The sequence below is a fragment of the Corvus moneduloides genome, chromosome 2, assembly GCF_009650955.1.
Source record: "Corvus moneduloides isolate bCorMon1 chromosome 2, bCorMon1.pri, whole genome shotgun sequence".
Taxonomy (NCBI): Eukaryota; Metazoa; Chordata; class Aves; order Passeriformes; family Corvidae; genus Corvus; species Corvus moneduloides.
Window position 1 is genome coordinate 56,663,687 of NC_045477.1, and position 25,485 is coordinate 56,689,171.

At 41.1% G+C, this 25,485-nt stretch overlaps 1 protein-coding gene across 4 annotated transcripts; it reads right to left on the reverse strand.

Moving 5' to 3' along the window:
• Nucleotides 1-924: 924 nt before the first annotated feature.
• On the reverse strand, nucleotides 925-13,074 carry SLC25A30 (solute carrier family 25 member 30). Of its 4 annotated transcripts, none has more exons than XM_032099784.1 (11): nucleotides 12,978-13,074; nucleotides 12,302-12,391; nucleotides 10,222-10,300; nucleotides 8,527-8,674; nucleotides 7,809-7,903; nucleotides 7,452-7,561; nucleotides 6,145-6,240; nucleotides 5,163-5,287; nucleotides 4,513-4,651; nucleotides 3,372-3,452; nucleotides 925-2,587 (listed from the first exon to the last, which is right to left on the reverse strand). In XM_032099784.1, exons 2-11 carry the CDS (start codon nucleotides 12,320-12,322, stop codon nucleotides 2,546-2,548), a joined length of 936 nt encoding a protein of 311 aa, XP_031955675.1. In that variant the 5' UTR covers nucleotides 12,323-12,391; nucleotides 12,978-13,074; the 3' UTR covers nucleotides 925-2,545. The 4 variants fall into 4 exon arrangements, with proteins under 4 accessions (XP_031955675.1, XP_031955677.1, XP_031955676.1 ...); XM_032099786.1 differs by having other exon boundaries at nucleotides 2,225-2,587; nucleotides 7,452-7,537; XM_032099785.1 differs by having other exon boundaries at nucleotides 2,225-2,587; nucleotides 12,965-13,010.
• Nucleotides 13,075-25,485: the final 12,411 nt, after the last annotated feature.

Consider the following 25,485-nt stretch of genomic DNA (forward strand, 5'->3'; position numbering starts at 1 on the left):
CAGCACCCCCAGGTCCTTTGCTGCTGGGGCACTTTCCAGCCACTCTGCCCCCGGTAGCACTGCAGGGAGTGTTGTGGCCGAAGTGTAGGACCCACACGTGGTCTGGCTGAAGCTCCAGGCAGAGGCAGCCCCGCTGCACTCCCAGGCAGGGACCACCCCATCCACGGCTCTCGCAGGGACAGCAGTAGTCAGTCTGGAAGCTGACTCAGTCCTTCCCTTCCCCAGAGCTTTCGTTCCTGAGGCAGCAGAGGCCATTATCTTTGGTTTGTTTTTAGTTTTTGTGAACTTAAATCTTTTATCATTACACACTAAATCCTAACTAAAGCACATCAGAATTAAAGAGGTTGAAAAGAACTGGAGGTATTCACTGTAATAGTCTCAACTGAGGTCCTGAACTATTATTTCACTATTTTGTTGCCGTTGGGGCTTAGCAGTTAATTTCAGTCCATCTTGTCCAGCTACCCCTCTCCAGCACTGGTACAGTGCAGTTACTATCACTCCAAACTGGCAGATTCCTCATCCCCCTCAGAGCTAGTCCATCATATGTGTTCTACCACACATGATCTCCAGAAAGCCACTCTGGTTACAAGTGTGAGAAACTTACTCTGTTGCTACACAAAACTAAGCTGATTAATCTGTTTCAGACCAAGCAGTTTCTGTAACAGAGAGGGAAAATAGTCTTGCTGTTTAAGATATGCCAAAGAACAGCAAAAACCTATGGTCAGTGCCTGTTATTCCGCCACAAGTGACAGAAACACAAGCTTTTAACTACAGCAACTTTAGTGTGCCTTGGCCAAATAACCAGTAACATGGGACAGCTCAATGCCAGCAACAGCTTTCCTTTGTTAATCACCTTGAAGTATTTGAAACTTCCCACCACTGTTTGAAAATTAGAAACTGAAAGCAATTCTAGAGTCATCACACTTTACATTTTAATACTTTTAATAGGCTTGAAAATGTAAAACATATACTTTGCTTACATAGTGTACAAAAGTATTTACAGATTTTTTTTTATTAAAGCACAGAAACAGTTGTAAGGGTAAACGCTGCACATCAGCATAACCCTATATATAGAAAACATTGTACCTAGGAAAGAAAGTGCCTTGTGCATTTAAAAAACCCACTTGTGAACTAAAAATTACTAAGTGATTATAGCAATTTTGAAATCACAATGAAACTCCTTTAAGTGGAATGCATGATTCTATGAAAAATGTGTAAAAGATTAACACAAGGCCACAAAAATCCAAAGCTATGCATCCTCCTTTGCTGCCCTCTGTAAACACAGAGGATCCATCCTACAACTTGCATCTCACACATTCCTTTTTCCTGGAATTCAACTGCAGCACTTAATAATAATCTTGATGTAACTGTTTAGTTAATGGCCCTGAAGTTTTGATATACCTTTAAGCCTAAAGGTAACGTTTATAGAAGCTGTGTTTGATTTCTACATCAAGTGTTTCCTTGCATGTAAGAGCAAGTTGAGCCTCTTTGGTATATGAAAGTGTTCACTAGTTCTGACCTTGGGTATCTTTTTAGAGAAGGAAATCAGTATTTATAGTAGATTCACTTTTGGGGCCGTTGGCTCTTGTCACACAGGCACCTATGTGACAGAGCCTGACTGCTCAGTGTAAAACTTGCACCTTTCAGATGACACCTAACAGCCAGTAACCAGTAGTTCTTTCCAAGGACAGAAGAGGCATGGAAAGTTTCTCTGCAAGATCAGCAGATGGGCATGAACTTGTTTGAACTTCATTCCTACTTGCAATTTACATATGAATATGTTGAAGAATCACTTATGCTGAAATCAAGAATTATACATTGGAAGAAAAAAAACCCCAACTTTCTTTAAGCTATGCAAAGCTGTCAACTGTAGCAACCACACTTGCTAATGAAGCTGGATTATTCCCAGCAAATTATGCAGACATCTCAGGACTTAGAACACAGGAAAGCTTCAAAACCAGAAGCAGATTTTATACCGCAGTAGTTATTCTGCCAACCTGAAAGCTGGCAAAGATGTCTTGTGACACTTCCAGTTGACTGGAAGCTTTAAGCTATTACAATCAAATTGTATACATTTCTGAAAGCAGGAAAAGCCCAGCTCCGTGGTTCTGCTTATCTTCCCTTACAAAAGTATTTTTTCCTTTACAGAAATCTTTTTTCTTTCCTTCCTTTATGGAAATCTATGGAAATACAGAAGAAAAAACCTGGTCTTTGACTCTTACATAACACTGTGCTTTGAGACTCAGATGCACAAAGTTGCATTAAAGATCCTTACATTCAAGAACATCGAAACAGTTGACAGAAGATATTCCACCATGTTTGGTTCAGTCTGAAAAACAGTGCACATCATCCACTGAATCATGTGCACAAGCCATGGTTACAGGAGCCAGTTTGCCTTGAAATCACTTCCAGGTTCTTTCTCACTCAGTCTTGCAGTGACCTCTTCCTTTGGCCAGCAGTTCAGACAATAATGAGCAAGTACTCAAGACAAATTGCACATTGCTCAGACAGTACATTAACAGAATTCTGTACACAGCTCAGCATGTCAGGCATCCAATTTCTTCAGCTGTTCATATGTCAGAAAGAACTGACACAGTTGTTAAGGAAAACTGCTTCCTGTTCAAGCAGTGAAAACTGGACACTTCACTACCGAAGGTCAGCTGCATCTGTGTGAAACTGTGTTCCACTCCTTGTTCCTTCCTATGCCATGCTACAGGTTGGCTACTTTTTTTACACAATACTAGGCAGAACAATGAAACTTGCTTTAAGGCTGGTGATACAACTTACTATCCTATCCTTTTTCCTCAGGATCTTAAACCCAGGACTGAGGAGGCAGGACAATGCTGCAAAAGCACTTAAGAGTCTTTACTCACTTAGCTTTGATGGGCTAAAGAATGTTTGCTTATTGAAAAAAAATTACTACCAACCCACTTCCCAAGGCTCTGATCAGCTGGCTCTTGAAACAAAGCCAAAATTGTGAGACTAAGGTAAACACAAAGATTGCATCAGTAACTGCTTACAGTTTCCCCAGTTCTGGAAATAGCCACCATTCCTAACTCACCTGGTCAATTCTGTTTAAAACTAGGCTCAAAACAAAGGAAATTGGCAGGTATGAAATTGGAAGAACAGAAAATTATTTTGCAAGATCGTATTTTTTTATTCACTCTGTGTGAATCACAAATTCAATCTGACTGGAAGCAGTTGACTAAAAAAAAAAAAACCCAAAAACTGTCAACTGCACAATTTTCCATTCATAAAAAAAAAGGGAATATCTGTGCTGATATGACATTTCCCACACTGAGTAAATCTGTAAAAAACAATACTTGCTGTTGTATGGCTAACTTAGCTTTGCACACCTGTGGAAAGGATACAATAATATTCCAAGGACCAAGTCTTAACCAGTTTGGCCAAAATCCTTTATACAGAGCAAAAAAGCCTTCATTCTTCCATGTCTAGGAAAAAAAACAAACAAACCCACATAACAAGAATACACTTATATAATTCTTTTTTAGTGAAAAATTCAGACAGCATCTCAGCTAACAAGACAAGGGGGTGGCTTAGTCATGTAACTTTAATTTAATCTTATTTTCTGACAGGACAAAAAGCACATTTCACTAGATAAAACCAAGATTAGTAATGCCTGCAGCATTATCTGGCAGGTAAAGCTGCAGTCTGTATCACTCAGTACTCAACATAGATTGATCCAAATTGCATTTCTGGACTTGCCCCCACTCCCCCCCCCCCCCCCCCCCCCAAAAAAAAAACCCACCAAACCAAAACACCCCACCAAAAAAACCAAACACAACCCCAAAAAAGCCTTGCAAAGTCCTGCCTGTAAACCTGCAGTTCACATTTGGCAGCCCCTTGAAATTTGCTGCATGTAAACCTGTAGCTAACATTAGGCAGTCCCTTGAAATATTTCAGTCTCCTTTATGGACCTCACAATTACACTGGACAATGTGACTTGGACTGCTCAGTTAACAGTTGGACACCAATAGCTTACTATCCATTCTTCTCCATGTAAAAGGCCATCATGGTCCCACCTCATACCAAATTTAGAGACTTAAGAAATCAAATCAAAGTAATCAAAATCAGAGGCTGACCTTGCCTCTGGCTGCACTAGCCTTTCCATTATGCAGTAAGCAACATAGAAAACCATCTGTTCCAGACGATCTTGTTCTTCAAGGACTGACCTATGAAATGATAATATCCTGTCAGCCTGACATAGTATAAAGCTGAGCAAGATAGAGTGCTGCTGAGAGCCTTCCTCTCCTCATCCAAGGCCCCAAAGGAAGCAAGGTTCTGCAGGAGACACTAACTTTCTTCCTGCCTTTCTGTCAAGATAGTTGATACTTTTCATACCGAGTGCATTACTGACAGCATAGTCCTTTTGAGCATTATGGAAAAAAGCGTATTTAAGTTCTTAGGGAAAACAGAACAATTTTGGGCTCTACAGCAAAACCACTGCTGGTGGCAGCAGTTTCCATTTGTGATGATACATGAACTACTTACCTGTAACAAGCAATCCAAAGTGCCCTTGTAGACTGAGTGTCCCCCATGTTGTTGGCTTTTCTGATTCATCATGCGTGTTCTTACAACATCAACTGGGTTGGATGCAAGGGCTCCAGCTAACCCACAAAGAAAACTGGAACTAATAAAAGAAGGGTTTAATGAAATCTGATCTAACACACAGATGCACAAGAATTTCCCCTTCCCAGGAAATTCACACAATAATAATGACTGTTTAATGCTTTTAGAAAGAATTAAATCAGCTAATGGATGCGGAAAGTTACTTTTCATTTACTATAAACGCATAATTTTGAAGATTTGCTATACAGCCCTTATATACAGTATGCTTGAAAAGATGTTTGTGCCCCTGGGGATAATATTTGACTAACTTTCATCTAACCTTAATTTGCACAGTTGAATGATTCAGTCCACCCACAAAACAAGTTTCCATATTTCGAAAGAACATTAAATCCAAATGCTAAGTAAAATTAGCTTCCATGCTACCATTTGAGATATTACATTAAAAATTATAAACACATCAAAAGTATATTTACATCTAGACATATTAACATGATAGAAAAATCAAAATACTCATCTCCCCTATTGCAAAAACTAACCAATCATGAGCTATACAACCAGTTAAACAAACTTACAGGAAGTGAGTATATACTGTATCTCCCATATATCCAGACATAATTATGTGCTTTTTAGTAAGGTCATACACTGGCAGTTCCACTCCAACAACAATAGCAGCCCTCTGTGCTGTCAATGATACTCCCTGGCAAAAGAAAGGATATAGCTGAAGTTTAAAGTCAACCTTTGTGCACTGTTAGAAAAGCCAAGCTCTTATAATACAAAGCAAAACACCACAAATGTGTTAAGAACATTGCAAATTCAAGTGAGGCTAATTAGTACAAGTCTTAGAAGTATGAGCTCCAAAACCACAAATTTGAAATAACAGATAAATCACTTCTCCACACAAAATGGCAACTTCAGATCCTTTATTTTCTATCTCTGCTTAACATCTCAATTCTTGCATCAACAGTCAGCTAAAACCTCAAAACCAGTGTTCCTTTGCTGCTAGCTGAAAAGCTGACAAAGTAAGAAGAATGAACAGAAAACTTTGTGAGAAAAGCACACTAATAGAAAAGCATTCATATTTTCCAGCTGTTTCAAAACAAGTGTCCATTTTGGGTCTTCAGTTGTTATACAGTCATTGACTATAACTGGCCCAAGAGACAACCTGTAAGACTGAGTAAGAGAATTCCCGAGCTAGAGGGGATGCTCTTTAGCTCCTCTGCTTCCAAGTGTTCTTTAGGATATGTTTTAAAACAGACAGAGCATACAGTTAGAGAGGTGTCATGCCATTGAGAGGTTCAACAAAGGGTTGTTGAACTATTCCTAGAGACAGTCACCCTAATTGAAGCCTACATTTGTCTTCCCTCTCCTAAGTGGCAACTAATCCATGCACACAAGACTTCACCAAAAAGCACTGAGACACCAGCAGTGAAGCAGTCATGACAAATGACAGACATTACATCCTCCATATTTCAGCTGAGAACACTGTAGGAATACATGAAATTCTGAGCAAGGAAGTGTAGTTGAAGTGTAAGACACAGTCCAAAAAATACTTGCCTTCCATAATCCTTTAGTGCCTTCCTTTTGGTAGATCTGTATGAAGTTACCCATCATTCCTCCTTGAATCATATTACCTTGGGCTTGCATTCTGATCTGAGATTCATTTGAAGATACAATTAAAAGATAAATACAACCAATAAAATAATAAAACTATATTAAACTACTAAGTTACAACTGCAAGTAGTGCAGTCAATTTCTCTTTGAATACAAAGCAAGAGCTGACATTATCACAACCATGGTGCAATCTTTTTGCCTTAACTATCCAAATGCAGCTGCTAATTTTGAACAAGTATGTGGTACAATTCTTAGCTGCATTAAGTCACTTCTATTTCTGTATTGGGTACACTCCTCCATTTAGATAAGACTGGCAGATGGGTTCTGCAGGACGTTCTTTGCAGTGCTCTCACAGGAATATGTTGACATGAAAGGTTAAAAAGATTAATGTTTCAGCCACTGAGAACCAGAGTCTTCAACCCTGTAGATTTGTAAGAACATCCTTAGGAACCTGCCAAGGTAACTTCCAAATACAAGTTGTCAACAAGCAACTTGCCACAGGGACATAATTTTAGGAAGTAACTAATTGAAGCCACACTTGAAATACAAGCTTATGTTTGAAATGCCACTACATAACCACACTAGCACTATGAAGGATTAAGCTTTTTAGTGGCTTCAGAAAAACAGTTTTCTTGACTTCCTTTTCATTAGGAGCAGCTGTGTAAGTCACAAGCTCCAGTTTTGTAAGATTAATACCATCAACCCTTCCAAGTAGCCTACTATCATTAAGCTAACAGATTCTTGAAGATTGAAGAGGTGGTTGTTTCACTAATTCACTTTAAATGACTGATGCTGGAACGCCATTTCCTTGGAACACAGATTTGCAAAGCCTCTCTACAGTGTTAAGGAATCATACAGTACAAGTAGCATTCACTGGAACTCTTCCCTCTGAATTGATCTTCACCTATTTTGAGCTCTAGAAACATCCTAGTGTAATAGTGTTACCAAGAAGTACAGATGAAATATGCAGTGTGGCTTCCACACAAACACTACAGCAGGAAAGTTATTCTCTCCCCACACTCAGAAAACTGTGGATCCAACTGCCTCCCCAACCTTCACTTTCCTCATGTGTACTTCCAAATAATTAGTATGGACCAGAAGGAGGTTCCAAGAATTCAGGATGTTACTGATTTTTTAGAAGCTAAGAGATAAGAATAAATATGGTTACAAAACCAATCCTATATTCATCAGGAGACTGTTTTTATTTCAGGAGAGAACAAAAACTAAAAAGACAAGCTCTACATAATTACCTTTAAGACATCTGTAGGGTTGGCAATAGAGGACGAGATTACTCCCGAAAGAATGCCACACAGAACATTCATCATGAGGGTTTCATCTATTTCACAAACAAAGAGTTTAGCTGCAGATTTACAAAGCATAAGATGCATTATGACAGGATGATGCCTCCCCTCATTTAACTTGAGAGTGCCAGTTACAGAAGCCATAAAACCTGTTCTGACGAGTTATCCTTGCTGACTCACTTTGTTGTAACTGGTATAAGGAATGTTTTCTCAGTAGCCTTGTTCAAATGCTACAGTAAGATACCAAATGGAAACAGTCAGCTTCAAGCAAATCAGTCCTCAATTAAATGGAAAATAACCACTCACCTTCTGGATGCTCAACAAACATTCTTTTTAAGCTCTGGTAAGTGCCTATTTTTAGAGTTCCATATGAAGCTTGCCGTAGCATTGCAGGTGCAATCCTGTGAAAAAAAACCAGCAATAATGTTTATGCTCAAGATCTCAAAAACTCATCAGAAAATTCTTCCTGGTGCCGAAATATCTAGCAGAGAAAGGTTTGTTCATTTAAATCAACAATTTAAACTCACTGTGAACAAAACAAGCTTTAGAGCTTTTTAGGTTTTGGTTTTTTTAAATAGAGCCTGCAAGAACATGAATGAACTGTGAAGGGATTACTGTTAGACCATGCTTCAACTTATGATCTATAAAATAGCTTGCAGGCATGTCTGAAATGTAATTCCTCCACCATCCTGCATGTTTTGAAGAAAAGCGTGCTCATTTATAAACAAAGGTTAATTCAATTTTAATTCTGAGAGACGGAACAACCATAGCAGCACTGTAGAGAATAACCTTATGATTAGCTATTTTGTTTCAAGTAGGTTTTGTTGTTTGATGGGGTTTTTTTTTAAACATGAAATGCTATTGCAGTGTGCAGCACTGAAGGTGTCTAAGCTTGGTCTTCCAACTTCCAGATTAAGGCTAATCAAATACCTTGTAATCCTGAAACCCAAAAATTCACATACAATGGGCTTATACTTATCCACAGACTGTTCATAAGCCATTGCTGCAGCCCAGTTAATCTTACCCACAGTATAAGGCTTTCAATCCTTCTTCTCTGCATATTCTGACCAGTGCATGCACCATTCCACGGTAGCGGATCTCTTTGTATTTGGCATCATTAACTTGACCTTGAACCTGGAGACGTGTTTTGGTCAGATCAATGGGGAAAGTACCTTAAAGGAAAATGAGTGAGAAAATTAATGAAGTACCTACCTAATCAAAGACAACAGAGCACATCATACAAGAACCAGGAACATTTATTATATATCATAACATATAAAAGCACTCCCATAGGAAAGAAGTCTTTCTTACCAAGACTCTCTTTTAAAGAACTTACTCACCTTCTATCACCTTGGCTCTTCTAAAGGCCTGTCAGAGGCCCTGACTACTTCCTGTGTTGACATTTCACATTCACTGTATTTTCAAGCAACATGGCATTGCCTGGTTATAATCAGCCACACTGAACAGGACTCTGCAATCCCACTCAGGTACTGAGTTTGCATGTGTATTCTGCCAACACCTTTAAAGAGGATGTCATTGAAGGCAAATAAATTCTATAGGACCTGCTACACAGACTCTGGCCTAGTATCTTAAAAAGCAGTAGCAGCAGTACCTATTTCTGTTACTGCTTTCCTGTAGCCCACTGCTATGTTATGTTCAGTTCATACTCTCCATGCTCCCCTTATGAAAGGATTCAGAAAGCATATCCATCCAAGAAAAGGATGACCTCAACATCCCATACTCACCTAAGCACTAACAGCAGTCAGGATTAACTACACCTGTTCAAGTGAGGCAAAGCTTTCGTAAATTGTTTGTCTTCCTTACAAAGCTTTTGGCATTATTGACCATATTCAGTCAAGTCAAATAAGAGAGGTTTCAAAATCAAGTTTGCACAAGTTTCCTATCTAGAAATCCTTCCCATCCCTGGAATCATTCAAAGTCAGATTTGACAAGGCTTTGAGCAACCTGATTTAATTAAAGATGTCCCTCCTCAAAGCAGGGGGGTTGGACCAGATGACCTTCCAACCCAAACTATTCTATGAAAACAAAATAGTAGTTTTAAGTGTAATTTTATATTGCATCTACTTTTCTAGACAGACCTTGCATGCAAGCCCACCACATGCCAAATCATCTTCTGCTTCAATGAAAATTTCCTTTATTTTCATGTACGTGCATTTCAGATACGACTTTGTAAGGATGTTGGTATTTTAGGGTTGCCTTTAGAGTAGGCCTAGAACATCAGATGCACTGTCTCACTACAGCAATTATCCTGTGTTGCTCACTATTGAAATTAAGTGTTCAAATCTAAGCAGCCACTTACACTCAAGAAAAGGTAATTTAAACTGCAACATAGAGACTCAGGAAAGCTAAGAGAAAAATTTACATGTTAAGAGCTTAACTTGTCTACTGCAGCAAAGCAGAAAAACTGTATCTACTTACAACCACTGTCTAGGAACACATCAAACAAACAACAAACAATAAAGCACAAAGGCAAAATATGTATAAAAGCAAGACTCACCAGGGATGAGAGTTTACAGACACAAGTGTTCTGACATTGCAACAGAGATCAGAGGAACTCTTCAGTCAGCATTAAACAAAAAATTCTATGCAATAGACCACCATATACTACTGTGTCACTGGCAGCATGGAACCAAACTTGCTTCACATAGAGACTATCCAAGTCAAGAAAACCACATCAACAGTTAAAGCAAATGCTTACCACATTCTGCAGTGATTGATGCTAAACCTCCATAGATAAAGGGCTTCCAGTTCAGTGCTGGCATTATTGGTTCCTCTTTCTGTGAAAAAGGAATATTTAACACTTATGTAGGTACATGCCATATATATACATGCTAACACCTAGGAAAAACTTGGTGCCTGGTCCATTTAAAATGGGCCTTTCAAACATGCTAAGGGTAAAAAAATATTTAATACCTTTGACAATCAGAAGAAAGACAGGAATACCATAGAAAGGCATCTCGGTTCAAATCAGTGTCCACTATGTATTTTGGCCACCACTCTCCTCACCATGAAAGGTTAAAGCAGTTTGTCTCCCAGGCACAATTTAAGGAGCACTGCAGTGAATAACCTCCAAGGATTTTCACCAAGCTAAACTAGTTTGACTACATCCTGCAGTTGAATGGAACTTTTAGGACAATCATTACAAAACTTCCTTTCTTCCAGTTACCGACATTAATTAGCATGAGCTACGCTGGTACACTTGGACAGAAAATAAGGGTGCATACGCCATTTTGCTTCCATTAAGACTTATTTCTGCCACCAGGGTTCACAATATTCATTCTTGTGAATGTTACGTGAAACTTGTGTCAATTAAGTGAATTTGACAAAGTAACCACAATTCATAATCAACTATGGCATATGCTTTGCAGCATGTTAAAGTAATCCAATTATATTAGAAAAGAAGTAAGAACTTCAAAACCAAACTAATCCAGCCAATACAAGATTGCCCTTCCCAAAACCAAGCAGGTCTCTCCACAGCTTATTTTTCCCCTTCCTCACAATATAAATACTTTTCATTCCCCATTTTCTGTAACATCCCCCTAAACATTGCATTCTACAGTTATTTTTGCCCATTAATTTTATGGGAAAATTTTACTTGAAAGTACTTCACTTGGCACTTACACTCCCTGTTATTCTCCTGTGCTTAATCACCCAGAGTGCCCAACTGGAAAATACCACAAATACACCAGTTACTTAGCCCTGCCTTTTGTACAGGAGAACCTTCTTCAGTCATTTCCTCTAGAAATGCCAATAATCCAGCACCTAAATGAAGTTTCAGAGTTGCAGACACTCAGCAGGGCTGAATAGTTTCTGCAGCCCCAGTTTTCTTTTTATCATCTTTACTTCATGATAAGCTACCTGATATTCTGACACACAAGGAAACAAAAGAAGCTAAAAATCACAGAGTTTCATATACTCAACACCTACATGCACAGAAATCCATTTACTTTTTAGACTGCTGCAAAGAACACCATTGATGGAGAAAAAAAATGCAAAACAAAAAAATCCAAGGAAAAGGCAACTAAGGCCACCCCACTATACTACCAAAAAGAGTGCAGTACAGAGGGTCTGGGCACACAGGCTTAGACCATGCCAGCTTTTCAACAAATGAGGCAGAGCCACATGGATATGACACCGTATGAGAGGGAGGCCAGTTCCAGCTCCAAGTGCCTCATAATCCTGTTCTGCCATGATTAATGGCACATCATTTAATTAACAGAGACAAAGCTAAGCTCAGTTTGTCCACTATCAGCCACACACCTGATCGTTGCTCCTGAGAAACTCATCAAAACTGACAGTTAAGACCCCCCAACATATCAAAACAAATTTTCATCTATCACAAATACCATAACAGTAATAAAACTAAAATATATCATTTTTCTGTTTGTTTCATATTTCACTCTAGGCAATGAAGGCTTTTTCTATGTAATTCTGAACATGGCCAAATGAAGTTTTCAGTTTGCACGCAGATTTACAAATATTAGTTGAAGCTTCAGTACATACATAGGATACCCTAATGCAAAAATTTTATAGCACACTCTTCCTTTGACAGATCCCAAGGTGAAAGTCAAGGTCTGTACATCTGAAAGGCTTTCAAGTCTCGTCTCCCGCCAGTATGCCAAACTAACAGTATGAATCTTTCCACTTCTAATCTCCAGCCCTCCTTCTAGATTTCCATACTTTAGAAAGAAGTATGAAGAAGAAGAAGAAGAAAAAATGAGAGCAAAGAGGGAGAGTTTTTCTCAGAAAAAAACCCCAAAACAATCAAAAAGACACACCAGCCAGTAATTTCGCCCCATGATCTCAGCTGTCTCATTTTCTGCTCATATTCTGAATTCTTGGTTTGCTTCTTACTCAGAACTTCTTCCCTGTATCAATAAAAATAGTTAGTGTCTCCTCAGAACAGTTCTGTGTCAGCTAAGTGGCAAACTAGTCAAAAAGAGAATCCAGCCATCATTATAGAAAAAGTTGATGTCTCCACTTTTACTAGAAAAATGTCTTTACAAAATATACATTGTTGTACCCTGAACATCAGTGATGACAGAGGGGATGCTTGACCTTAAAGGACATTGGGTTTAATTATTACAGAGATTCGTCTATGCACTTTCTGCAGAGGTCAGAAGAGACTCTTCTTTCTTTTAACCACAGCGTGACCAAAGCAAACCCAAAAGCCCAGGTTCCATAAAAGAACAAATCACTTAAACAGCCCGATATTTCCCTGATGGGGAACAGGCTTGAAAAGTCACACATCGAATCATATATTGGTGAAAAACACCGCTAGTGTATTAAGCACACAGTATACTCGAGTTCACAGTGGTTTTAACTATTTAAAACGGATTCGGATCTAGGAAGGCAACAACGACTGTATAAACTACGCATGAAAGATGGGCTCCCACCCCCCAAGACCTGAGAGCAGCAGCGGCCGCCACCTCCGCACTCACCACCGAGCCCTACCCGAGTCCCGCCGCGCCGGTCCCACCGCTCCCAAACCCCAGCGCCGCTTTCCGCGGCCGCGACGGCTTTTGGGGGACGCGGGGCTCCGCCCCGGGGCGGGCTGGCCCGAGGGGCCGAGCCGGGAGTGGGGTGTGGAAGGGGTGGGTGTAAAGCTGCGGTTGGTTTGAAGGGCCCTTCGAGCTGGCTGTAATTATCTGGGGAAAGATTAACCACGCTGACCTTGCAGTCGGAGGTCTCCCCTCGCCGCTGGCCTTGGGAAGCTGCTGGGCTGGTGGGGCAGGCTGGCATTTTCCATTAGCATTCCTGCCGCAGGAGAATGGAGCGGCTGTCGGGTGTTTCAGCGCTCCCCGGTTAACGAGCAGGTCGCTCGCCCCGCAGGGTTTGACCCCATCGTTACCTATAAGGACGTTGATTTTGCCCCTCGGTTTACGATCCTACGGGCGCCTGTGCTGCCAGCGACAACTCAGCAGTACCTGGGCAAAGCTTTCCTCAGGCAGCTCAGGAAACTACTACGCAGCTACCTGCTGAGTGGAGGAACAGAAAGGGGCTTAAATAGCTACTTTGCTCTTTAAAACACCCTCTTGAATATTTTTGGCAGAAGGATTCAGTAGTGATTCAGTAGTAGTAGTAGTAGTATTACACAGTTCTGTGCCATTCTAATTGTTTCTTTGCATTACCAGTGCAGAAATAATGGATTCAGCACATAAGCTTTACGTTGCTTTGTAAACATATATCCAGTGCCTGTCCAGAAGGAAAGGGGCTATCCAAAAGGGCAGGTCTCAGCCGCTATACAGGTGTCAGTGAACACTGGATGAGAACCAGAACTAGTCTGGTCCAGAGCCCAGGGCTCCCTGTGAAATAGCTGGAATCAGCTCTTTTGCTGCCCCTAAAGGCAGAGTGTTCTGGCAACTCGGTGCTTTCTGAAGAGCTGCCAGGAGTGCTTGTAAGGACCTACCCCACGGTGCAGCCCTGCTGCCGCTGTCAGTCCGCTGCCTTGCAAGCGAATGGCATGCCTTACCCCGGAAAGGGCAAAACATCCTGCGGGATCGCTCCCCTCGCTAATCTCAGGGCAAGGCTGGAGGCTGAGAGCCTTTATTTAAGCTTAAGGGATGGTAGAGAAAGGGGGTAACACCCGCTCAGTTCTCATTAGGAAGCTGGATGTGGCTTTGCATGCAACCCTCGATAAAGCATAAGGAATCCAAAATCTGGGTTCCAATGTGCTGTAAGTGCTTCATACAATGAAAAGAGCTCTCTAAAGGAATCCAAGTCCATTACAGACTTCCCAGAAATTTTGACATTACAGCTGTTAAAGGATGGGCAGCCCACAAAGCTCATGCTCTAATCACAGTGTTGCAAAGTTGTCTTTTCAGGTGGGCCTTACAGAAGGTAGCTACAAACTCCCACCTCAGAACTGGTATTCATGTTCTGACCCCTCCTGCAACTCCTAGTAACTGGCTAGTACTTTACAGGTTTTTTGTCTACAACAAGTAGTAGTACGAGCTTACTTGACATAAGCTTTGAATGGCTCCTTTCATTTTGCAGAGATCATTTGGACTGATTCTAACATTGAGTGATTTTGCACTTTGATTCAGCCACTTAGGTTTTCTGACTTCTCAAATTTCTGCCTCCTTTTAAGAAGGACTTTAGTTCCATTCTGACCTTGAGTTGACCAGCTCCTTCTACAGGCAGATGGGGTTTATTACCTCTGATGAAAGTCAGTTCCTGCTCACTTGTTTTATCTTGCACCCAATTACGTCTCTTAAGTACCTGCTAGTTCTCAACTGTGCACTTCTGAAAACAGAGGAATTCAGGTTAACTTTTGTTACCGCTGGTGACTTTTGCATGGGTCCTCTGAATAACGTCTTCTGTTGTATTCTCACCCCAATTCCTACTACGTATGAGATACGTAATGCTTTTGTCAACAGCCAGTGGACTACTTCTGGCAAGCTGTCTCGAGCCTGGCATCTGTGTCATAGCAGCATTGCCTTAGGTACTCAGCATCTTTCCACATGTCTCTGGACAATCCATGTGCTACTGATTACACAGTCTTGCAACAGCTTTTCCAAGCACCAGTTCTTTCCCAATGGGCTGTGTAGGGCTACAGTTTAATTAGTTAATTCCCAGACCCCTGAACTTACTGCTCCTGAATTTCCTCACACATTTTTTGTTTCTTTTTTTTTTTTTTAAGCAAAAGAAGACTGCCCTCAAACCATTATACCAGGGACCTCTGCTTTCTGTGCATTCATTCCTGTTTCACTATTTCCACTGTTGCTTAAAATGGAAAATCATTTCACTTCTGGTCTCTGCAGTGGTGAACACAGTTTTGCCAAGTCTCCTGCTGCTTAAATGAATGGTTAGTGAAGAGACACAGATGGCTACAGGTATTGTTCAAACTGCCTTGTCGTTTTGTCGCTAGCTTTAACCACTGGATAGTTACCTTTATTCCTTGGAAGCTTTCACAATTATTAGTTACATAATTGATTTGCATTTTTCATGTTCCATTGGGTGCACGCTGAAAGCAAGCCTAGGATATGGGAGTCGAGAGCTCCCTGCCTTGGCACAGCCTCCTCACCTTTGGTGTTTGCACTTTCTCTCTGAAGAGCATTTGATCTGACCCTCAATCATACAGCAGATGACTTTGTTGGAAAAACAGACACTCTGACACAGATCCGTGCCGTAATCAAATCTCTCCTGATGGGAGAGAGTTTTTAAAGTCCTTGCCAGGAGTTAATTTGAGAGACAAACGGAGACTTTCAGCTTTCACTGCTGCTAGAGAGTTGTGTATTAACTCTTATCAGAGAAACAGAGTCACTAGCGTGACCCAGACACAGCACAGAGCAGAGAATGCAGGAGAAAGACCAATTATCAAGATTTACACAGCCTTTTAAAGATAATTTAACCAATGGTTACTAAAAACGTACATTATTTTCACTTTTATACCAATTATTCAGTGACACAGCCGGGAACTGTGGAATTCTCTATCTAATCATTACACACTACTTTTACTGCAGAACATGGAGTAGTAGAAGAAGAAGAAGAAGAAGAAGGTTTGGAGAACAACAACAATCCTCCATTTTGATGTTTTTTGCTCTTATCTATTTACTACAAAGAGAAGCCCAAAACCTCTAGATTTTTCACCCTGTGACAATCTTACATAGTAGTCTATCACCTAATTCACACCACTGTATTTTCTAGTTCTTGTCTAATCGTAGGCAGTTTTTTCCAAGGTTGGAGGTCAAAACAGTGTTGTTCAGGGGGGTAAAAACCCTTCAAAACAGGCAGAGAAATATTCTCGGCACTCTGGGTTCCTACACACTCACTGCACTATTGGCATGTGTAAAAATGTAAGACATAATAAATAGTACTTCTGTTGTGTTTGCCAGGGGCAAAGCCTCAGCCTGGAGCACCTCATCCAGCTATGTATGGTGCATGTCAGGAGGGCTGTAGAGAAGAGTTAGGAAAATAAGGCTAGGAATACAAATCTGTAAGGAAAAATTGAAAGAAATAGACTTCCAAAAAAAAAAAAATTAAAGAATGAGGATAACATAATCTTCAAGACTGAAAGTTATCCATAAAGAGGAACTGAATTATCTGTTCTCTACCATTTCTATTAGACATTGAACAGACTTTCTAATGGTGTGGTTACTACTAGATGAGACTGACTGTGGAGTTTTCAGTACCTTCATCATCACCACAAACTTTTAAGAACTGTTAAGCAGCTGTTTTTGAGACATAATTATGATCTGGATTACCCAGCCCAAGCATTGGGATGGACTCAAGGATCTTTCCAACCCTTTTTTTCTGTAATTATTCAATAACATTTCCTCCTCCAGCTGCTAGCATATGTCATGTACAATGACAAAACAACTGAAGTTTCTAACTTAGTAACAAACACTACTGTGCAGAGGTCAAGGAGAAAGGAAAGTGAAATCACGAGTAACAGTAAATGTTATTTTGTAACCTTTTTTAATAAATATTTTTTTATAATCTGATTTGGGCTCTGGCATTGGCAGGAGCCAAAGGTCTTTACCGTGTCATTGTTTTGTGGATATAAAAGGGTCATGTTATTTGTTTTTAATGGGTAAAGGGTGAAGGAACAGAGGGCAGGTCCAGGCTTTGAGGGTGAAGTAACTTAGGACAGTTCTAGGCTTTGAGTGGATGAGAGTCACACAGGATAAGGTCCCAGCAAGGCAGTTCTAGTAAATGCAAACTTGTAAACTAAACAAAATTTTCTGAAAGTGTTGCAATCTTGCAGCAGGTCCTGGGAAATTGATTTCTCTTCTTTTCTGAGACTCTATACAGAGATAATAACTCCTATGGACGTCACAGTGTTGGGTTTGATGTCATTTAAATGAGCAAATGAAAAGCTACTAAAGTTGCTCAGATAGGAAGGCACTATAGGAGGCTTTTCACTACTCCAGAATACTTTCCAACATCAACAGGTAATCTTCCAGATCCTTACTAAATAAAGATCAGTCACAGTTGCTTCACAGAGGCTTTTGTCCAACATGGCACTGCACTAAACAAAGTAGCAACTGGAAGAAACAATGACAGTTTAAACGCTGGTAGATGCAACACAAAGGAGAGCAAACATTTTTCTATGTCCTACTAAAAACAAGACAGAATACGGTATAAGATACAGCCTAATCTTTTCCACAAGGGAGATGATTCAATGTTGAATGAATGACAGAGAGGTTGACATGACACCAAATAACATCTCACATATGGTATGTTTTCTGCCACTTTCAGTACCCCCCTTACTGGCAGTACTCAATATCCAGGGATAGTAGGGAGCATCTGTTGGGGGAAACATATATCTGTGGAAGCATCTGCTGGGGAAAATACATATTTGGACTAGATTATCCTGTGAAAGCAGAGTTGCAGTTGAAGTAGTTCTACAGTAACAGGAATGTGACTCAAACAAGACAATGGTCAGAGAGATGTCCTGGCAGGTGAGCCCAAGCCACGTCCTTCACAGTGCAGGATTTAGGCTGATCAGAACACAGAACTGCCTACATAGAAAAATTTCAAGCTTTCAGTGCTATTACTTCTTAAAGGAGCCCCACTATTCTCTTTCCTGATTCTCAAGTTTTGATTATTTTCTTCTAGTGTTTACAGAATGCCTTGCATTAAATCATTACCCAAATAATCCAGCTTTTCTTCTGGTTACCCCAGCCTGGCTTTGCGTAACCTAGCTTTTGGTATCAGCACTTGAATACCATTTCCTTCCTTTTAAATTTAAAAATGTACTTTATAAAATTTTGTAAAATTAAGCATTTAAGTAACTTTTTATTTTCTTAATTAAAAGTTCTGAAAAGGCAGGATGCTTTCTGGAGAAGTATTCTCTTGCTTTGCAGGCCTGCTGATCCACAGGATGACAACACCAGAAGTAACACCATGTATGGCTGAGATGAGCTGACTGCTATTAACCTTGGGCAAGATGGGTTATTCTGCACAGCAGGGGAAAACAGCTGTAGGATTTTGTCCTTGTGGTAGTTGTCTGTCACAAAAACCACATCCTGAACAAGTCTCTCAGGACCTTTAGTATGCAGTGGGATTCCTTGCTGATGCTGCAAAGCAGTGGTCATGGGTAGGAACACACATCTCCACTGGCTCCTAGTAACAAAGCCTGGCAGAGTGGGAAAACAATTGTTTTCCAGGGGCTAAAGAAGCACAGCCTGCCGTGACAGACGTCCTGGGTTTCCACGAATCATGGCAGCTGACATGTTCATGTCCCTCTATTTCCCACAGCTATCCTTCCCTGCACTTGGTTCAGTGGATGCCAGATTTTGGATGGCTTATGCCTTAGGAGGCAGCACCAGGGAGCAGAGCAATGTGCCTCACAGCTATAACAAGGGGCTTTGTTCTGCAGCAAGGCAGCACTGATGTAGCAGCTCACTGCCACAAAGGCAGATGCTCACTTACCTTCCCACATTCCCCTCCCATTCCCAGATGCAGTTCTGGCCCTTTGCTCAGGCTGGTGATTGCTCTCATCTGACTCATGAGTGGGTTCAACTCACTAACTACAGAATGCACCCATCAAACCCCAGGCTTCTGCCAGCTGATGGAGCTGAACTTCCTTCACACTGACAGCAGCACCAATGTAACGGAAGAAGAAGGAGTGCATGACTTGAAGTGGGTTCATCCTGTTGGAAGCGTTGAAATATTAGAATGTCTCAGCATCTCAGAGGATTTAGCCACAAGTACCTGGGAGAGCAAAAACTCTTGAGGGGTTGCAGTATGCATCCTGCCTTTAACACCCACCGCATCCTAATTCCTCTGGCCTCCTGTCTTGCTCGCAGCAAGAGCAGGAGGTGGCACTAATGCCTGGACTTCACACAGTGTGCTAACAACTTTTTCTGACCTTCAAGGCCAGAGAACAGAGGCAAGGCAGAGCCACCTTGCAGCCTGCAGGCTGCCAGCTGGATCATTTGTAAATCCTCATTGAAGAACTTTGGATGGACTCCTACAATACAGCTAAAAATGCAGAGTCTAATTCATGCCAAAGCCGGCTTGGCCTTGTTTCAGCTCTAAGGCCATGGGGAATCCAGTCCTGCCTAATCAAAGAACCAGCCTACAAACTTCCTTGCTTTTCATTTCAAATGCAAAGCCAGAAAGAAGACAGGGAGAGACAAAAAAGCAATTAAAAGGAACAAAGATGAACAAGAGAAGATAGTGCAAATGAAGGCTGAGACAAAGAGACATGAGGAGAACAGGCCTGTATAAATTGTGCAGAAGGTTTTACTGGTGCTAGACTGTCTGAAGTGACAAGAGGGTTTTTTGTAAGTGAAAAAAGTAAGTGGTGCTTTGAAAACAGATAGGCTGCCACTTCAGTAATAGTTGCCACGAGGACAAAGACACCTAGGTAGCTTGTTCCAGAGGAAAGCTTTACAGGTGAAAGCTACTTCTGATGCTTTCAGGATTCTGAGAGAAGAAATGTTCCAAGGAAGGTGTCTGGAGATTGAGTGATTGTCTCCACCTCTGGAGGAGGTGTTGAGGGATCCTGGAAGATCACAGCACTATGCAGTCACACATCAGGACACCCAGCATGGCCATCCTTCCAGGCTGCTTGGAGCACAGGACTTAGCAATAGATGATATACTTCCCCCTGGATGGAGTTAAACTTTGTGGGTTCGTAATATCTGTAAATTTTATAGGAAACTAGCCCACCTCTTGTAGATCTTACACATCCTGGATTTTATGTGATTTCAAAAGATCCATTGTTTTTATTATTTCTATATCTTAAATTAGATCCCTACCTGAAAGGCTTCTATAATGGAGGTAATTGTATGTGTATGAAAATGAGGTAACTATAGAAGCTACACAACTTTTTCCCAAATGTATCTCAGCAATATATAAATGACAGCACTTTTTTCTGATGTTGATTTTCACTGCAGACTCCATTGTAACATTGAATTTTGGAGATTATAAACAGGCTGTTCTGTATTTCTAAAGCCTTGAAGTACAAAAGCAGTTCCAGAAATAGGGTAACCCCAGAAAATGGCTTTTGATCAGTAAGTATACAGCATCTGAAAGCAATAGGAGAGGTGAAAGAGTGAGTACAGTAGAGATGATCTTACTCACTCCATACAATCCAGCACAAAGTAGAGGCATTTAAATGGTGTGGTTAAAGACTCGATGGGGAAAATAACAATGGTGTGCAGACTCCTGCAGCTCTATCTGGTTTATCTGAACAGAGCTCATTCAATTAGCTCAGCAAGTCTCTAATCAGCAAAAACGATCTTAGTTTAAGCACTGCCCACGTCACCAGTGCAGAAGGAATTAGCTCCCAAACAGAGCTCACCTGACCATGTTAGCACATAGTTATGTGTCTGTCTTTTCCATGTAAAAGTTAACACGCCTGACTTCATGGGTTTTAAGTATCAGATTAGTTGTGTCCCAAAAGCCCTCTAAACTTAGCCAAACACAGGCTTCTGGATACCAGCCCAGAAACAGTTCTAAGAATTTTCTTAAACTCTGCACTGTGCTGTAATCCCCTAGCAATCGTTATAGGAGACAGAGCTGCAGCAGCAGAGACCTTCAAAACTTCCTTTACATGCTGCAGGAGGACAGCATTAGGAATGAATTCTAGGCGTGCTGTCAGAAGTGCAGGACTTCTTGCAGCAGAAAAATCAGAATCAGGACTCTTAAAATCAAAGCTGTTCTGCCAGTGCCACAGATTTTTTGTTTTGCTGTTTTGTATTAGAAACAATGAGCAACATTTTTGCATTTTCATAATTAACATTCTTGGTCAAAAAATCAGTTTACCCAGAAAGCTCAACTGAATAGCTTTTTGGTTTTTTCTTGTTAAATCTTCTAAATCCACTGCAAAATACATCAGTTTTCTGGAAAACAATTGTTCAGACAGGCCACAGCATTCTTGCTCCCATCCACTCTCTCAACTGTTCCAGCAACCCCAGAGTGCATTTCCAAGGTTTGGAGGTATTTGCCATTTGCTGACAAGTGGCAATGGCATCAGGCCCTGGAGTTTCTCACTGACATTCAGTTCTTTCTCCTTTATTTTCCCTGTTTTGTTTACTTCAAATGCACTGAAACAAATGGCCATATAGATGTTAATGAATTACAGGCTCATTAATCAGACCTAGGTTTGCCTCCAAGTTTCAGCTGATCTCTCTTAGCCTTGTGAGCAATGTACTATGAAAATTCTTGAAAAGCCAGAAATTCAGTCTCAGAGGGTGGTGGTGGGAGACAAGTTATTATTTTGTAATGTTACCAGGCCATTACTTTTTTGTAGCAAAAATGGGGGGGAAAGCCTTGAATGAAAATCAAGAGCAAAATATTCTTGCAAGGGGACCGACTGCTCATCCTAAACCAAGGGTCTGATCTTCCAATATTAGGCTAGATACAGTAATGTCAAAATACTCTATGTGCACTAGCACTTAAGGTGCTGCTGCAAAAGATGTGGCTGAATTTATGAAGCAGATGATCCTCTCCAGTGTACATTGCACCTAAAGACATCTTGTGACACTGACACTTGGGATGGCACTGTAAATACAGAGATGTGTGTTCCAACAGTGCTCTGAGCTCACAGAGACTCTGCTCTGCTGATTCAAGTTGACTGGGGCCATTGAGGTGAGGAGTCAATGGTGCAAGGCGCAGCTGTAGTCACTCCAAATTTTTGATGACTGAGATTGGCTGGTTTTACTCATACATAAACATTGATCCAGCTTGGCTCCAGTATGTCTCAATTTTAAAATCTTCTGGAGCATAGACTAAAATGTTTTCCATCGCAGAACACCCACACAAATATAGATACTCTCCACCCCACTCCCAACCTTACTTCATATTTGAAGAGGTGCTTGCAAACATGAACCTTAAAAAGTACAGCCGAAAGGGCAGTCAGGAGCTCTGTAGGAGAAGAGCTCCTGGACAAGGTAAAAAGATTATATTAAATCTCCTCTGTCAGAACTGCATCTTACTTCTCACTGCCTCTGTTTTTAAACCCAGATTTGAACGTCTGAACTTTCCCCCAAGTAGCACATGACAGAGCCAGATTGTGCCAGGTTCCAAAACCAGCTCCCAGAGACCTTTCCTGACCACAGACAGGAGCCAGTGCAGGCAGTGTGACCTTACTGAGGGTCACTCTGCACCCATGTATTAAAATATAATTATTTTCTTTTCTGCCTTTCATTTCTGCAATTACATTAATGTTTCATTTCCTCTTAATATTCACTATTAACATAAGAATTGGTGTTTGAACTAAGTCAGAACAAAGCTATGATGTCACTTGCCAGAGCATGGAAAATAAAACATTGCATTGAAAATCACAGCGCTTGTCTTATGAACTACATGATTAAAAAATGTAGCAACTACAGCCATGTCAATACTACTGCTGTATCACACAGCAGGCAAAACCAGAACACACGTATTCAACAGTCTTTAGCTCTCAGATATCTACTGGACATTTGTATTAAAATACTGAAGTACTTTCTCCATGAGTTCAATATGCACCTCCAGGTATGCTGTATATACAGTCTGTAGATTTCATATTTTTCATATAAAAATTATTTATTATATTAGCTAACAGTAGTTAACATTGTGTGCATTTTTATATAATTTTTAATCTTGGAGATATATATATAGATGATAATATATGGTTTAAATGTTGTGGTGATATGACAAGTCTGTCTTTCGCCTCTCTGTGCCTTTCTGGTAAATTCGTGGCTATTCCTTGTTACATTTTTTAAGCTATTAGGTCCTTCACATTAATGGTATAAAAGAACAAATAAAGGACTTCAGAACATGACTGAAATTGCACTGACTGTGAAAAAAGGATGTAACAGCGCCTGAAGCTGTTCACATCTCTGCAGCTAGGCTTGAACAAGGGGGTGCAATTCTTACATGCTTTGTAATACTCAGCCTTCTTCCTGGAGGCCTTAAAGGGATCTCATCCTATAGACTGCACTTCTGAGCTGTTAGCAATGACTCTTCAGGGTATTTCTTTGTGGTCTGTTACTGCCCACATGTACATATTATGAATAAAGGGACTGAAACCAAAAAATGGAAATCCAAATTGAGGGCCAAGAACAAGACCTGAGCATCACAGGAAGCCCCTGCCTCTGCTGGGAATCAGAAAAGTACTTTGATTCCTAAAAACGTACTTACAGACTTAGCCCTGAACACCCTAGAAAGCAGCATGGCTCCAGCAGGGCTGGGGCATGGGACTTCCCCACTGCCAGTCCAAAACCCAGCCCTTTTTCATGCTTCTCTTTCAAGGTTAACATTTTGTAACTTGGGCCAAACTTCAGCATCAGCACCACTGAAATATTATTATCATGGCAAGATCTCAGGTTCTCACTATACATCTTGAATACCCATGATCTCCACAGTTTACTTATTTCCCTACCCATGGAAATAAGTAATAATTTGTTATGACTGCATTACACCATGTCGTGGGTTCGGTTTGTAACCGGGCGGAAACACCAATTTAGTGTAGTGGTTTGGTCTAAAATACTCATTACTGTTTATCTTCTGTGAGATAAGAATTAGGAGAAATGCAAAGCAGGCACCAAACTTGAAAGAATATAAAGAAGTTTATTAACAGACCTAAAAGAAGGGAAAAAAAAAATTATACCACCTTCAGAACTCTCCTCCTCCCCCCACCTTCCTCCCTTCTCCCACTGACAATGTGAAAAGACAACCCTTAAGATGTTCAGTCTATTTACCACTGCCATGATAACCTTGTTTAGTCCATTTGGAAAGAGAAGTCTCTTCTTGCTCATGCTATGAAAACATTATCACAACGAGACAGCCGCCCACTTCCAAATATTGTTCAGTCCATTTAGGAAGAGGAGTCTCTCTGCCTGCGTGTGAGTCCTTTCCCCCGACTTGCAGCTTGTTCAAGGTCACACACAGATAGCAATTGGTTTTCCCGCGTTCGAGGGTCCACTCTTGAAGTTTTTTGGGGTACAGTTTTAAGGTTGAGCCGTTCAGAAACAAAAACAGAGGCCCTTCTCCTTCCCTGGGAGCAAAGGGTCTTCCTCATCTTCATTGTTAGGACTATCTTTGGGAGCATCTCTAGGAACTGAGGTTTTCTCCTTTCCCATTTGGAGCAAAAGTCCTCATCAGGTTCATCTCTAGGGACTGAGGACTTCTCCTTTCCATTTGGAGCCAAAGTCCTCATCTGGTCCATCTCTCCCTGTCCAAACTTCTCATGAAATTACAGCTGCGTCAGCATCTGCCTATCTCAGCGCAGGTGCTTTTGCTCACAAGTTGAACACTCCACCCCCCATATCTTCATGGAATTACAACGGGATACTCTGATATATCATAGCTTCACAACAGAATTTCAGCTTTAAGCATCTCCTCTCTCTCTTCCCTCAGGTTTTCAGCTCTTCACAGCAATAAAAGGGTTAATCTCACCTCGGCCTTGCAGCTTTGCAGCTGGAATGTTGAATTTTTCTTATCGAAGTGGAGAGGGGGGAGACCCGAGCCGCTCCGGCTGCCCACGGCAAGGCAGTGGGGGGGGTTCCATGGCTGGAACAGGTCCATCGGCTCCAGGATGGCCGTGGCCCAGCCTGGCCTGGCCCAAGCAGGGCCTGGCCGGGCCCGCTGGCCCCCACTCGGGCCCCGCAGCCACCTGTCCCAGCACTGGAAACGAGAGAGAGCTTGGAGGGGGAGTTTGCCTATTCTTAAGTGTGGATCACAGAGGTGGTCACAACTTTAAGTGGCTTAGAGAATTGTCCATATTCAAACTGGCCACTGATAGGTTCTATCAGTTCCCAGAGGAAACTGTAAGCACCGCTTAGCAAGGACATCCCTTCCGGGACTATGCTTGCTAACCTATGACATACCACAAGAGAATCTATGAATGAAGAAACACACTTGGTTAATATAGCTACCAACCGTCATGATTGTGTTCAGGAATAGAGAATATAATCAGGAATCGAAGAAATTATGAAAAGAATTTTCCTGGTCCTTAATTTTCAGTGGGCTACAAAAATCAGAAGGCTCAGCCTTTATATTTGCACTTTTCATGTGAAATACT